Source organism: Erinaceus europaeus, chromosome 2 (assembly GCF_950295315.1).
Source record: "Erinaceus europaeus chromosome 2, mEriEur2.1, whole genome shotgun sequence".
Classification (NCBI taxonomy): Eukaryota; Metazoa; Chordata; class Mammalia; order Eulipotyphla; family Erinaceidae; genus Erinaceus; species Erinaceus europaeus.
Window position 1 is genome coordinate 979,522 of NC_080163.1, and position 12,331 is coordinate 991,852.

General features: G+C 56.6%; 1 protein-coding gene and 1 pseudogene across 1 annotated transcript; both read right to left on the reverse strand.

The window, feature by feature from the left end:
- Positions 1-3,947: 3,947 nt before the first annotated feature.
- On the reverse strand, positions 3,948-8,271 carry LOC132533105 (leukocyte immunoglobulin-like receptor subfamily A member 5; annotated as a pseudogene).
- Positions 8,272-9,026: 755 nt separating this feature from the next.
- Positions 9,027-10,140, reverse strand: LOC132533112 (leukocyte immunoglobulin-like receptor subfamily A member 6). The gene is made up of 2 exons (XM_060173089.1): positions 9,706-10,140; positions 9,027-9,501 (listed from the first exon to the last, which is right to left on the reverse strand). The coding sequence occupies exons 1-2, from the start codon at positions 9,860-9,862 to the stop codon at positions 9,371-9,373; spliced, it is 288 nt and encodes a 95-aa protein (XP_060029072.1). The 5' UTR covers positions 9,863-10,140; the 3' UTR covers positions 9,027-9,370.
- Positions 10,141-12,331: the final 2,191 nt, after the last annotated feature.

Sequence of the window (12,331 nt, forward strand, 5' to 3'; positions counted from 1 at the left end):
CCTCTCAATCTCTGGCTGTCTCTTTAAAATAAATAAATAAATAAATTAATTAAATAGAAAAGAAAAGAAAGGAAATTCAGTGGACAGAAACTGGGCCTATAGATCTGCACAAATGCAGAGCACCTTCCTGGGCTGGGGTTCTGCTGCCGCCTGGTGGACACGGAGAGGAATGCGCCCTGCAGGGAGCTCATCACACTCAGAGAAAGGATGGCAGTGCCCACAAGACAGGCTGACGGAATCTCGAAATAGCGGAGTGGTTTGTGCACAACAATAAGAAAAGTGAGTCTGTTTTTATTTAAATATCGTGCAATATCAGCAAGCAAGTAACAACTTACTTTTATTTGAAAGATATTTTCTTTTATACAAAATATTTTTTAGAATCTTATTTTTAAAAGTATTTTCTTTATTTATTTTTGAGAGAGATGCAGAGAAAGACACAGAGAGAAACACCAGAGAACTGCTCAGCTCTGGTTTATGGTGGTGCGGGGGATTGAACATGGGGCTTAGGAGCCTCTGGCATGACAGTCTCTTTGCATAAACACTATGCTATCTACCCTGCCTCTTTTATGTAAATATTAAATCTTATCATTTTATTTCGTAAATATATTTCCTTAAGTGGACTGTTGCTGCGTGTGAGGGGCACTACAAACCCTCCTCTCGTGGTGACCTTTCTTGTCTTTCCTTCCTTCTGTTTTATGTGACAGGACAGAGAGCCGCTGAGAGGTGAGAGAGACAGTGCACAGGAGCCAGAGGAGCAGCGCCTCCGCCCGGCCTCCCTGGGACTCAGGTCCTGAGCTGAGTGTCCGTGTGTCCTCGGCGCTCTCCAGCTCTGACGGCTCCCGGTGGAGGCTCCTCAGTCCGGTGCGGGAAGACGTGCACCTGGCGCACCTGTAACCTGCATTTGCTGTGGGTTCAGGGACCCATCGCCACAGGAAAGTACTTGCAGGGGCAGCCTCACAGGAGGGAGAGACACCTGCAGCCCTGCTCCATGGCCTGTGAAACTCCCTGCCGGTGGGGCCCAGGGGCTCGAACCCGGGTCCTCGCCACGGCACTGTAGGCACGTAACCAGGCGCCCCGGCGCCGCCCCTGCCCCTGCTTTAAAGGCTCTTGACGTGCACACAGCTGTCAGCAGCCCGTCCTCTCCCGCTGATTCTGCGGCGTCCACACGCGGCAGCTTCGGGTCGGGTGTCGGCAGCTGCCTGTGTCCTCCGGGGCTCCGCTCTGCCCGGGGCTGCGCCTGGGAACCGCACGGACTGAGCCAGACGCTCCGGTGCTGCCGTGCGTCCAGGGACGGGCTTTTCACTCTGTTCTGCTGAGCTGTGTTCGCACGGCGGGTCTCAGGCTCTTCGCGGGTCTGAAGATTGTGAGCGGCACGTGTCTCCTTTATCCAGAGCGAGCGTGTGGATGGAGGCAGGAGGGAAGCTGCGGCAGGCAGAGGAGAGGCCTCCGGGAGCTGCCGCGCACCTGGACTCTCAGCTCAGGTGTGCGGGGCACAGGCCGAGATCTGCACCCGCGGCCTCGCGACCGTTGTGGACACCCGAAGAAGGCGAGGACGGGGCGTCAGTCCCTGCGGAGTCTCAGATCAAGATGTAGAGACACAGATTTGAAGGGCCCCCATGCGGCGACATGCCCCCGGCTCCCTGCTGCCACCAGGGGGCGGCTGGACTCTCCTGCCATCCCTGTGACTCCACCTGCCGCCCAAGGGCGCTGCCCTCCCCACCAGCTCCAGGGACTGGAGACTCGCCCATGACCTGTGCTTGACTCTCATTGGCCAGAGCTCTCCAGCTCTGCCCAGTGAGGGCAGGGCTCCTTGTTCCCATTGGCCTTTCATCTGGAGGACCTCCCAAAGGGGCCTCCCCACACGCTCATTGGACAAGGTCTCTAAGGTCCTCCTCTGAGCTCCCGTAGCTGATTGTCCTGTGACTGAACACGCCCCCAAAGCCAATATCTGGGCTCACATTGGTCAGGTTTCGTAAGGCCCGGCTACTGGTTGCTGTCTGTGCTCTGATGGGTCAGGACCTTTGGGCAGGCCCAAAATCCCTGCCAGCAATCTCATTGACGACTGTCCTTAGGGCACACCCACAACAGCTACTGGCAAGTTCACTGGTTACTACTGTCCTTAGGGCACGCCCTGGAAGGTCGTTCCTCCTGTTTTGTCATTGGTCATTCACTTGAGGACTGCCCACTTGGCCTTCCCCACTTGCTCATTGGACAGTGTCTCAAAGGTCCACTCACAAGGATCTTCCCCTGGACTGTGATTGGCTCATTTCTCTAAACACACACACACATACACACACACACACACACACACACACACACACACACACACACACAGACTGCCTGCCAGTCATCTCATTGTCCAGTGTCCATAGTACCCACCTAGGAGAGTCAAGTCCTCCTGCTCAGGTGTTTTGATGCCACCTTGTGGACGCGCATCAGAATGCAGCTTGGGACAGAAATTCATCAACTCCCAGGGGAATCGTCCCATCAAAGGAGAGAAAGCCTAGGAATTATAAATCCAAGTGCCAGAACACACACACACACACACACACACACACACACACACACACACACACACACACACACACAAACACACTTTGTGAGTCGTGTACAACTCACACATGAAATTGCGCTGTGTCCAAAGCCTGAGCGCTCCTCATTCCACAAGCTGCTAGACAACTTGGGTGCTTTGCTGCCGCCTTGTGGACACGCAGCAGAATGCAGCTGGCACAGAAATGACCAAGTCCCCTGGAGTCTTCCCCTTGTCACAGGAGAGAAAGCCTAGGAAAAGGCAAAGAGCCGGCAGCCCCGAGGGAAGAAGCAGTGTTCTGTGCATCGCACGTGCAGTCCTCACATGAAAATGCGCTGTGGCGGGCAAGTTAGCTTGTTTGGATACTGAAGGTGCTTTCTCATGGACACAACCCAGGTTCAAGCCCAGCCCCACCACCTGCGGGCGGCTTCAGTGCTGTGGCCCTGGCCCCAGTGTGTGTGTGTGTCTACCTGAGAAAACAATGCGGCCTGAAATGGGGAAACCCCAGTGGTGGCCAAAAATAACAACGTGCTTCAAGTAGAATGGACTAAGAGATCATTCTTTAAGAACTTGGGTCTCAAGTCACTAATTATTTTTTCTGTCTCCAGGGTTATTGCTGGGGCTCATTGCTAGCACTAGGAGTCCACTGCTCCTGACAGCCATTTTCATTATTATTATTGTTGTCGTTATTATTGTTGTTGTTATTGATGCCATCGTTGTTGGATAGGACAGAGAAAAATGGAGAGAGGATGTGAAGACAGATAGGGGGAGAAAGATAGACACCTGCAGACCTGCTTCATCGCCTGTGAAATGACCCCCCTGCAGTTGGGGAGCCGGGGGTCGAACCGGGATCCTTATGACAGTTCTTGTATTTTGCACTATGTGTGTTTAACCTGCTGTGCTACTGCCCGACTCCCAAATCTGATATTTCCTATTCATTTGTTTAAATTGAACTTCCTTTCTCTCTCGTTATATATAAGAATAGGAAAAATGACCATCAGGAGCACTGGATTTGTTATGTTGGCACTAGAGCCCCAGATATCATGTTGCAGGAAAAAGAAAGAAAGAAAAGAGAAGAGGAAGGGATGTCTGCCCAGTAATGCGGTGATATAAAATTGCACAGAACGTGATGAGGGAATGCCGCTGTGACTGTAGAAGCCACAAACAGGAAGTGTCCCATCATGTCGCCAGGGAGAAGGAATCAGTGAGAGCCAGCAAGGTGGGAGGGGACACCCGGGTTGTCATGGAGCAGAGGGGCCATGTCTGCCTGGTTGTCTGGTATCACACCGGCTTGCCCCCAACCCAGCAGGGAGCCCCTAATATAGTCCAGGGGCCTCAGCACCGGTAGGCTCATCTTGTATCCAGGGTCTCCCTTCAGGTCAGCACCTGGGCCCCCCAGGGGTCCCTTCTGCTTGTGACAGCACCCTGGGTGCTCCTCTGGCTGTGCTGAGCCTCCCACAGCAGGACCCCGAGGGCCAGCAGCACCAGGGCAGCCACGCCCATCCGGATCAGGTTCTCCACCCTGTGGTCCTAGGGCTGAGGGGTTGCCACTGTGGACACAGCAGTGTGGTCTTCAAGGGGAGAGACTGGAATTGTGGACACAGAGGACACAGGGTCAGGGGAGGTCATTGTCACCCAGGCCCTGACATCACCCAGGCGCTGCCTCCCCTGACAGTATGGGACCCTCTGCGCAGCCCTGGCCCTGACCCTCCTCACCATTCTCAGAGCTGGGCTTGTTCTGCGTGGGGCTGGGTGTCTCAGCTGCTTCTGAGGTCAGGAAATGGGGTGAGAGGGAGGATCAGGGGAGCCCAGGCTGTGTCCTGGGTGCTGTGCTCCTTGTGCCTCCAATTCTCCTGCCACACTGTGCACAGACCAGATGTGCCTGTCTCCCCATGCTGTTCCCTCTGTCTCCCCATATGGGTTACCTCTGTTCCTCGTGCTGGTCCCCTCTGTCTCCCAGTGCTGGTCCCCTCTGTCCCCCCACACTGGTCCCCTCTGTTCCCTCATGCTGGTCTCAATTGTCACCCATGCTGGTCCCCACTATCACCCATAGTGTTTCCCTCTGTCCTCCCATGATGGTCCCCTCTGTCCCCCCAGGCTGGTCTTTCTGTCCCCTGTGCTGGCTCCCTCTGTTCCCCTGTGCTGGTCCCATGTCTCCCACGCTGATCCCCTCTGTCTTTCCCTGGGCTGGTGCCGTGTCCCCCATCATGATCCCCTCTGTCTCTCCCGTGGTGGTCCACTGTGTCCCCCATGCTGGTCCTTTCTGTCCCCCATGTTGGTCCCCTCTGCTCCCTCAGCTCCTGCTCACAGCTGTCTCTACCTCATTTCACAGGACATTGACTCTAAGACTCAAAAAATCATAACAAGTTAATATTCACAATAAAGAAGTAATGTTTTCTGCTCCAGGAGGTGGTGCAGTGGATAGAGTACTGAACCCTCAGCATGAGGCCCTGAGTCCAATCCCCAGCAGCACATGTGCCAGATTGATGTCTGGCTCTTTCTCTCTCTCCTCCTATCGTTCTCATAAATAAATAAAATCTTTAGAAATCTGCACTTTTCAGATTAATCCTCATGTAGGACTCAGTGTGGATATGCAGCTGGTGAGAGCTGAGGACACATGGCCCAGAGGCAGGGTGTCACCAAGGCTGTCTGCTGTGCCCTGGGGTTCGGTCCTCAACTAATGCTGCTCAGACACCTGGCAGGAACTGATGGCACATCAGGGGCCTCACCTGAGACCAGGAGCTACAGGGGGACACTGGCCTGGAACATCAGTTGGGGGAACCTCTCACTTGTGCTGTAGCACCTGTAGGTACTCCCATTGGCTGGGGTCACAGGCTGGAAGAAGAACTCAGCCCAGAACCCCTGAGCTCAGAACTCTGACCTCAGATACTGGAGGGCTGGAATTCCCCATCCTTGGATAGGAGAGAGTCCCTGGGGCTCTGTGACTGACAGTGCAGGGTCACTGTCTCTCCTGGGGTCAGAGAGGGCTGGGCTGCATTGAGAGGGAGGGGGTGTCAGCCAGCTGTCCTAGAGAGAGGAAAGGGTGAGGGCTGCTGCCCCCTTGCTCTGAACTCAGTCTCCAGGGCCTGTCTCTGAAGACCCTCCTCTCTGTCTCTGTCCCATCAGTCCTTCTCCTGCCCCATACCTGCCTCCCTTCCCTGGGGAACCCACACCCCTCTCCTGCCATCACCCTGGGGCTCCCCCATTGCAGAGTCATCCAGACTGAGCTGCAGGCTCCTCACCCGCCACCATGATGTCCAAGGGCCTGCTGGGTGCCAACCAGAGGGATGAGTGGCTGTGACCCCCATAGCACTGGTACCAGCCCCCATGGGAGGTTCTCACAGAGCCCAGGGGGAAGTGAGTCTGAGAGAGCCCAGCCCGGGTCATCTGGCCGGGGCACAGAGGGAGGCTGGAGTCTCCCTCCTGAGAAAGAGCGAGTTTGTCATAGGCCACAGCAGAGCTACACTGGAGGGTAAGTATATGTCCAGTGGCCATGACAGGGCCCTGCAGGCTCAGGAGGGAGGGCTTCCCAGATGCCCCTACAGAGACCAGCGGGCTTTCAGGGTCGCCCACTCTCCCCTGCCCTGACCCAGGACACTGCCCCACACCCTGTGTCTCACAAGGGAAACTCACGTCCCCTTGCCCAGCCTCCCTCCTGGGGCTCCCTTAAGAGCAAAGATCCCTGTAACCTGTGTGGGTCTTCAGACCATGAAGGGAGCAGGAGGGAACCCTTACCTGGGACCAGGAGCTCCAGTGGCTCACTGGGGGTTGGCCACACCTGGGGTCTGCTGCTGTAATAGCCATGGCATCTCAACGTCCCCCTGTGGTTGGGGTCACAGGACCCACAGGGAAAAGAGCCTGGACCTGCCCACTGGGGTGTGGCTGTGTGTCCAGGGTCCAGGGGGACTTGTCTTCTCCTTGCTGAGTCAGAACCATCTTGTCAAACCCCTGCCCTGGGACACACTGGAGGGTCACGATCCCTCCTCGGGTCACCACAGGGTTCAGCAGGGCTGACAGGGTAGATTTTCTGTAGGATCCTAGGAGAGGAGGAGGCAGCATGGGAAATGAGGTCCCCCTGCTCCCCAGGGCTGGTATGATGGGGCCCCATGAAAGTAGTGCCCCTTCCTGAGGGAGAACCTGAGCTGGGACCTGTTGTTTGCTTCACCTTGGTTTGGCCTCCCCCCCACCTCTGGGAGACTGTGGTTTAGCCCCTGCTAGTTTTGCGCTACTCCCTTCTCCCCGCCCCCTACCCATGTACTTCCTGAGTTCCTGCTGCAGCCGCAGGAGGAGAAGGATGCAGGACAGATCTGTGTGGTGATTAGTTTAGGAGTTCCTCTCTGCCGCCGAGGGAGAAAGACAAGAGAGCACATGTCTGCCCGCTCGCTCGTGAATAAAGATTAAACTGCGTTCTCAGCTCAGCCGTGTGTCTCTGGTCATCTCTGTTACCCGCCCGTGAAGCCAGCCCAGATAAAACAACAGGGACCCCTGAGTGAGTCTCACCTGTCACCACCAGCAGCTCCAGGGGGTCACTGGGCTCTGACCAGCCAGCAGGGCTGACACAGTAACAGGGGTATCTGCCTGCATGGAGATGTAGCACATTGGTGATGGAGAACTTGGCCTTGTCTCCAGGCTCCTGTGGCCTCTGTGTGTTCCAGGGTTCTGAGCTTCTGTCTTTATTGAGAGCACAGATCTGGGTCCCCAGAGTCCATTGACACCAGAGGGTCACAGAGCTCCCCCAGGGACCACAAGGCCTGGCTCAACCCAGAAGGTGGGTTTTGGGTGGGTCCTTGCAAAGAAATTAGAGATAGGGTCACAGCACCATCCCATTCCCAGACCTCAGCTGTCAGCTCAGGACCCACCAGATTCACCCACCCAATATCCCAGATCTGCTCTCCTTATCAGGTGTGGGGTCTCCTGTCCCCAATGAGGGTCTGGTGAACCTGGGGACAGACTCACCTGCCTGCACACAGGTCCTGGGACCCAAACTCAGCCCTGGAAGAGAATACCTGTCAGAGGGGTGTCCAGAGTTCTGGGCACCAGCCTCCCACACACAGCCCCTGAGTCCTGGGGCCCTGACCCAGCAGACCTGGCTGGGGGGTCCCTCCCAAACTGGGTGTCCCCACTGGTTCATCTCACCCAGGCAGAGCAGGGCTGTGAGGGTGGGGGTCATGGAATGTCCTCCTCTGAGCCCAGAGGCCCCTCTGAGAGCAGCAGGATGGTCAGACACACAGTGAGTTCTCTCAGAGCTGGGCCTCCCTGTCACAAGGTTGTCACATCAGCACCCCAACAGGAAGGGGAAGTGCCCCCCACAGGAGCCTCACCCTCATTTGATAAGAGAGCAGCCAGCCCCAGTGCCTCTACCACAGGGTCCAATCCCATCAGCTGACCCCCAGGCCCCTGGAACCTCCCCTGGCCAGTGACCCCGGCCCCCACCATCTGTGAGGGTTCACAGGGATGCTGCCTGCAGGCTCAGATCTGCAGAATAGGCTCCAAGGTCACTGTGCTGTCAGCTCAGGTCCCTGTGGCCTGGGCACCCAGGGGAGCCAGGCAGAGAGGGAAGGAAGCAGAGCCCAGAGCGTGGGCTTTCTCCCCACCACGCCCACATGGACTTCTCTGTTTGGGCAGCTGACTCCTCCTCCCTCTGTGAGCAGCCCAGGCCCTCCTGCCCCTCAGACCCCGTCTCCTGGCAGAGCTCCCCCTCCTGTGTCCCTCTGCCTCCTCTGCAGGGACAGTGAGGGGCTGAGATTTAGGGTGAAGTGAGTGGCTGATTCTCAGATAAAGTTGGGTGTGGCTGCAAATCTGAGATTTGGGTGCAGCCCCAGGGCAGGGCAGAAGGGAGGTAGGACATCACATCCAGACTGTGGGAGGGAAGAACCAGTTTAATCCAGATCTCCCACAGCCCATGTTTCCTGATTCCAACAACCTCACTGCTCTGTGTTCTCAGTGACAGTTCCTGGGACTGGGGACCCCGATGATTTTCCAGAACCTTCTGAACACGAGGCTTTGGCAGCCACACTCATGGCTCAGTGCAGGACTGTCCTCTGGTGGGGTCCCAGGGGCCACCAGGGTCAGGTAAGCAAAGGCATCCTGGGGAGAGTCCATCCAATGTCCCCGGTGGTCAGAGCCCTGAGATGCAGGGCAAGTGCACAGTCCTGGGAGTCTGTCCTCCTGCGGGACTCCTCCCAGCTGGATCCTGGGCTCTTCATGTGCTGGTGAATCGGGCTCAAAACAGCAGGACCCCGAGCACCACCAGGACCAAGGTGGCCATGGCCAAGCAGACAGTGTTCTCCACCGTGTGGTCTTGCCGGGCTAGCTTTGTACAATAGCCACTGGAACTGAGGGGGAGCAGGGGACCCCTCCTTGGACAACCAGAAGATGTTAGCAGGGATGTCAGAGTGGCACTGCAGGGTAACATCCCCTCTCCAGGCCACCCGGGGTCCCGGCAGGGCTGACAGGGTGGGCCTGCTGCTTGTGCCTGGGGGAGGTTTGTGGGGTCACAGCAGCCCCCACCTCAGAGACCCTGTCTGGGGCCCCCATCCTCCAGGGATCCTTCTGTGGCACTCCCAGACCCCACCCCTCTGGGGTCCCTCCTCTCCTCCCCCTACTCCTTGCCCCAGCCTCCTCCCAGCACCCCTCCCTGCACCATCACCCAGGGGTAGGGAGGCACAGCACCCTGGGGGGCTCCTCACCCACCACCAGGAGGTCCAGGGGGTCACTAGGGGTTGACCACATGTGGGCCAGGCTGTGTCTCCTGAGACACCAGTACTGGCCCCCATGGGAGCTGTTCACGGGGCCCAGGGGGAAGTCAGGGCTGTGCTGCCCATCCAGCCACCATGGGTCCTAGGGACCTTCTTCCCTGGTCAGGGTGAATGTGTCGAAGCCGGTCTGGGAGCGACACTGCAGGGTCAGGCTGTCCCCAGTCAGCACCAGCTGGCCTGGCTGGGCCACCAGGGAGGGTGCCTCCAACACCCCTGGGGATAAACAGATACATGGACACTCACCTCAGGCACTAGAGACTCAGGGTCCTCACTGCTCCCCCAGGCTGCTCCCCCAACTATCCCTGAGCCACACTGGGCACATGGTTTAAGGGGTCACCCCACCATCCCTGGGCCTACTGACACATGGTTTAGGGCATCAAGGGCACCTTGAGAGACAGGACAATCAGGGCCACTCACCTGTGACCTCGAGATGCAGGGGGTAGCTGGGCTCTGACCACTGCTGGGGGTAGGAGCTGGAGGAGCCGTAGCACCTGTAGGTGCCCCTGTGGGAGGCATTCACGGGGCCCACAGGGAAGAGGACCTGGGGTCTCCCAGGGGAGAGTCGATGTTCCATGAAGAGGGGTGGGTCAGCGCCCCCCTCCTTCAGAAGGTGGAAAGTGCCCTTTGCTGTCTCTGAGCTGCAGGAGAGGGTTAGCTTCACTCCTGCCTCCACCACAGGGCTCGGGTGGGCTGAGAGGGATGGTGGGGGAAAACTCCTGAGGGAGAAGAGGAGCTGTGTTAGGGGGCTGTCACCCCAACACCCCAGGCTGCACTGTGGGCTGAGGCCCCTGAGCCCACACTCTGCCCCTCTCCTGTGAGAAGGAGCCCCCGTGGGGAGGGTCCCAGGTTCCCTCTCACCTGTCACCACCAGGGCCAGGGGCTCACAGCACTCTGAGGAGGAGCTGGGGCTGAGGGGGCCACACTGGTACAGCCCCTCATAATGTGAGGCTACAGGCTCAAAGACGAACCCGGTCTTGTTTGAAGATTCCTGCAGGACATCATTCTCCCAGTCCACAGAGACGTTCCCTTTATACAGACGGAGGCCACCAGCCTGCAGGGACTCCTCACACCACAGGGTCATCCGGCTCCCCTTGGGGACCATGGCGCCTGGCTCTTCCCAGATGGAGGGTCTGGGGAAGAGTCAGAGCTGAGAGTCAGGGCTGCCTCTGCCTCAGTTTCCCCAGCTGTCCTCTGGCTCCTCCCAAACAGGGAACCTCCCCACAACCACTGTGCCCATCTCCCAGGGTTTCTGGGCTGAGGCTGAGGAGTGGGGGAACTCACCTGGCTGGACCTGGTCCCACAGCCCCCAACACAGCCCTGGAAGAGAGTCCCTGTGAGACCCTCACCCACCCACCCATCACACACAGCAGCTCCAGGCCTAGTCTGGGCCCTGAGCCTGGGGTCCCCTCTGGGCTGAGCACACCCCCTCCCAGAAGGCCTGCCCCCACTGAGCCCTGAGTCAGGGGTCCCTCAGGGACAGGACCTGGGAAGGAGGGGACCCCTCCTCTGTCCCCAAGCTCACCCAGGCAGAGAAGGGCAGTGAGGGTCCAGCTGGGGCTGCCTTCCATTGCCCTCAGGGTGCAGAGCTGGGGAGTCCCAGGGCCGGCAGGGCAGCACCACAGGGTGAGAAGTTCTGTGTTCATGTGACAATCAGGGTTCCTCATTCTTGTCCTCACAGGAAGGGGAAGGGCCTTTCAGGGTCCAAGTCTCTCCCTGGAGGCCCAGACTATGGACAGAGGCTCTGGGTCCTAAAAGTAGACCATTAGATCCACAGGATCACCCAGCACCTCAGGGATGTCCCGGTGTCCCTGTGAGAGGCCCTAGTCCCTGTCACTGGAACAGCAGTTACCCTGCGGAGAGGGAGCCCCTCTGTCCCAGGAGGCCACATCCTGGCCCTGCTCCCTCATGGGGCTCTAGTGCTTCCAGCTGTGTTTCTCTGGGTCATTCCTGCCGGATGCATTGAGCTCTGGGATGTGCAGGTGTGTGGGTGTTGACCAGACAGGGAGACATCAGCACTGGTGTCTTCAAGGTTTATTAAGGCTGATCCTCTTCCTCCTCCTCCTCTGTCTCTCTCTCTCAACTTCTCTAATTCACTTTCTTTCTTTGCCTTCTAAGATTCCACCAACAAACCTGATCTCATTTAATTGTTTATTTTTTATTTTTGAATTGTGATTAATAGTACATTAGAAATTATAGGATTTTAGCCAATGGACCACAAAAGGGGAGCAAGAATAGCTGTGCTTATATCTGACATGATAGACTTTAAAATAAATAAAAATTTAAAAGATAGGGATAGACATTACTTAGTGCTCAGAGGATCGGTCAATCAAGAGGACTTAGTGATTATCAATATCTATGCCCCCAAGGAGAGGCCATATACTACTACTAAACATCTACTCAAAGAGCTACAGCATCATATTATCAGCAACACAGTCAGAGTAGGGGACTTCAACACCCCACTCTCTCAACTTGACAGATCACCCAGGCAGAAAATCAGGAAAGAAACAAGGGAGCTAAATGAAGAGACAGAGAAACTAGCGCTATTGGACATTATCAGAGTAAGGATGGTGATTTTACCATTTTTGTTAACTCACGAATCCCAATTAGAGACAAGAATACACCTGCCCAAAGGAAAAAATAGATGCCATGCATTTACCTGAAGCAAATTCCGACAGATAGACTGGAGACCCGGGTGGGAGCTGGCAGGCTCCAGGGGATCCAGGTGGGCTAGCACATTTGTATGTGCATGGGCACATGCCTGCACATGTCTCCCCAAAGGCGTTGTCCTTTTTATTTATTACTGACTGGATAGAGTCAGACGAAGGTTGATGGAGGAGATAGACTGGAGAGAGCAAGAGAGAGACAGCTGCATCCCAGCCCATTGCTCATGAAGCTTTCCCCCTGAAGTTGGGGACCAGGGGCTTGAACCCTAGTCTTTCTGCATTGCATGTGTGTGTTCAACCGGGTGCACAACCACCAGCCCCCTCTTCAAGGACTGTATCAGTCATTTAGTAGTTCACCTGAGCATGTGATTTTAGAACCT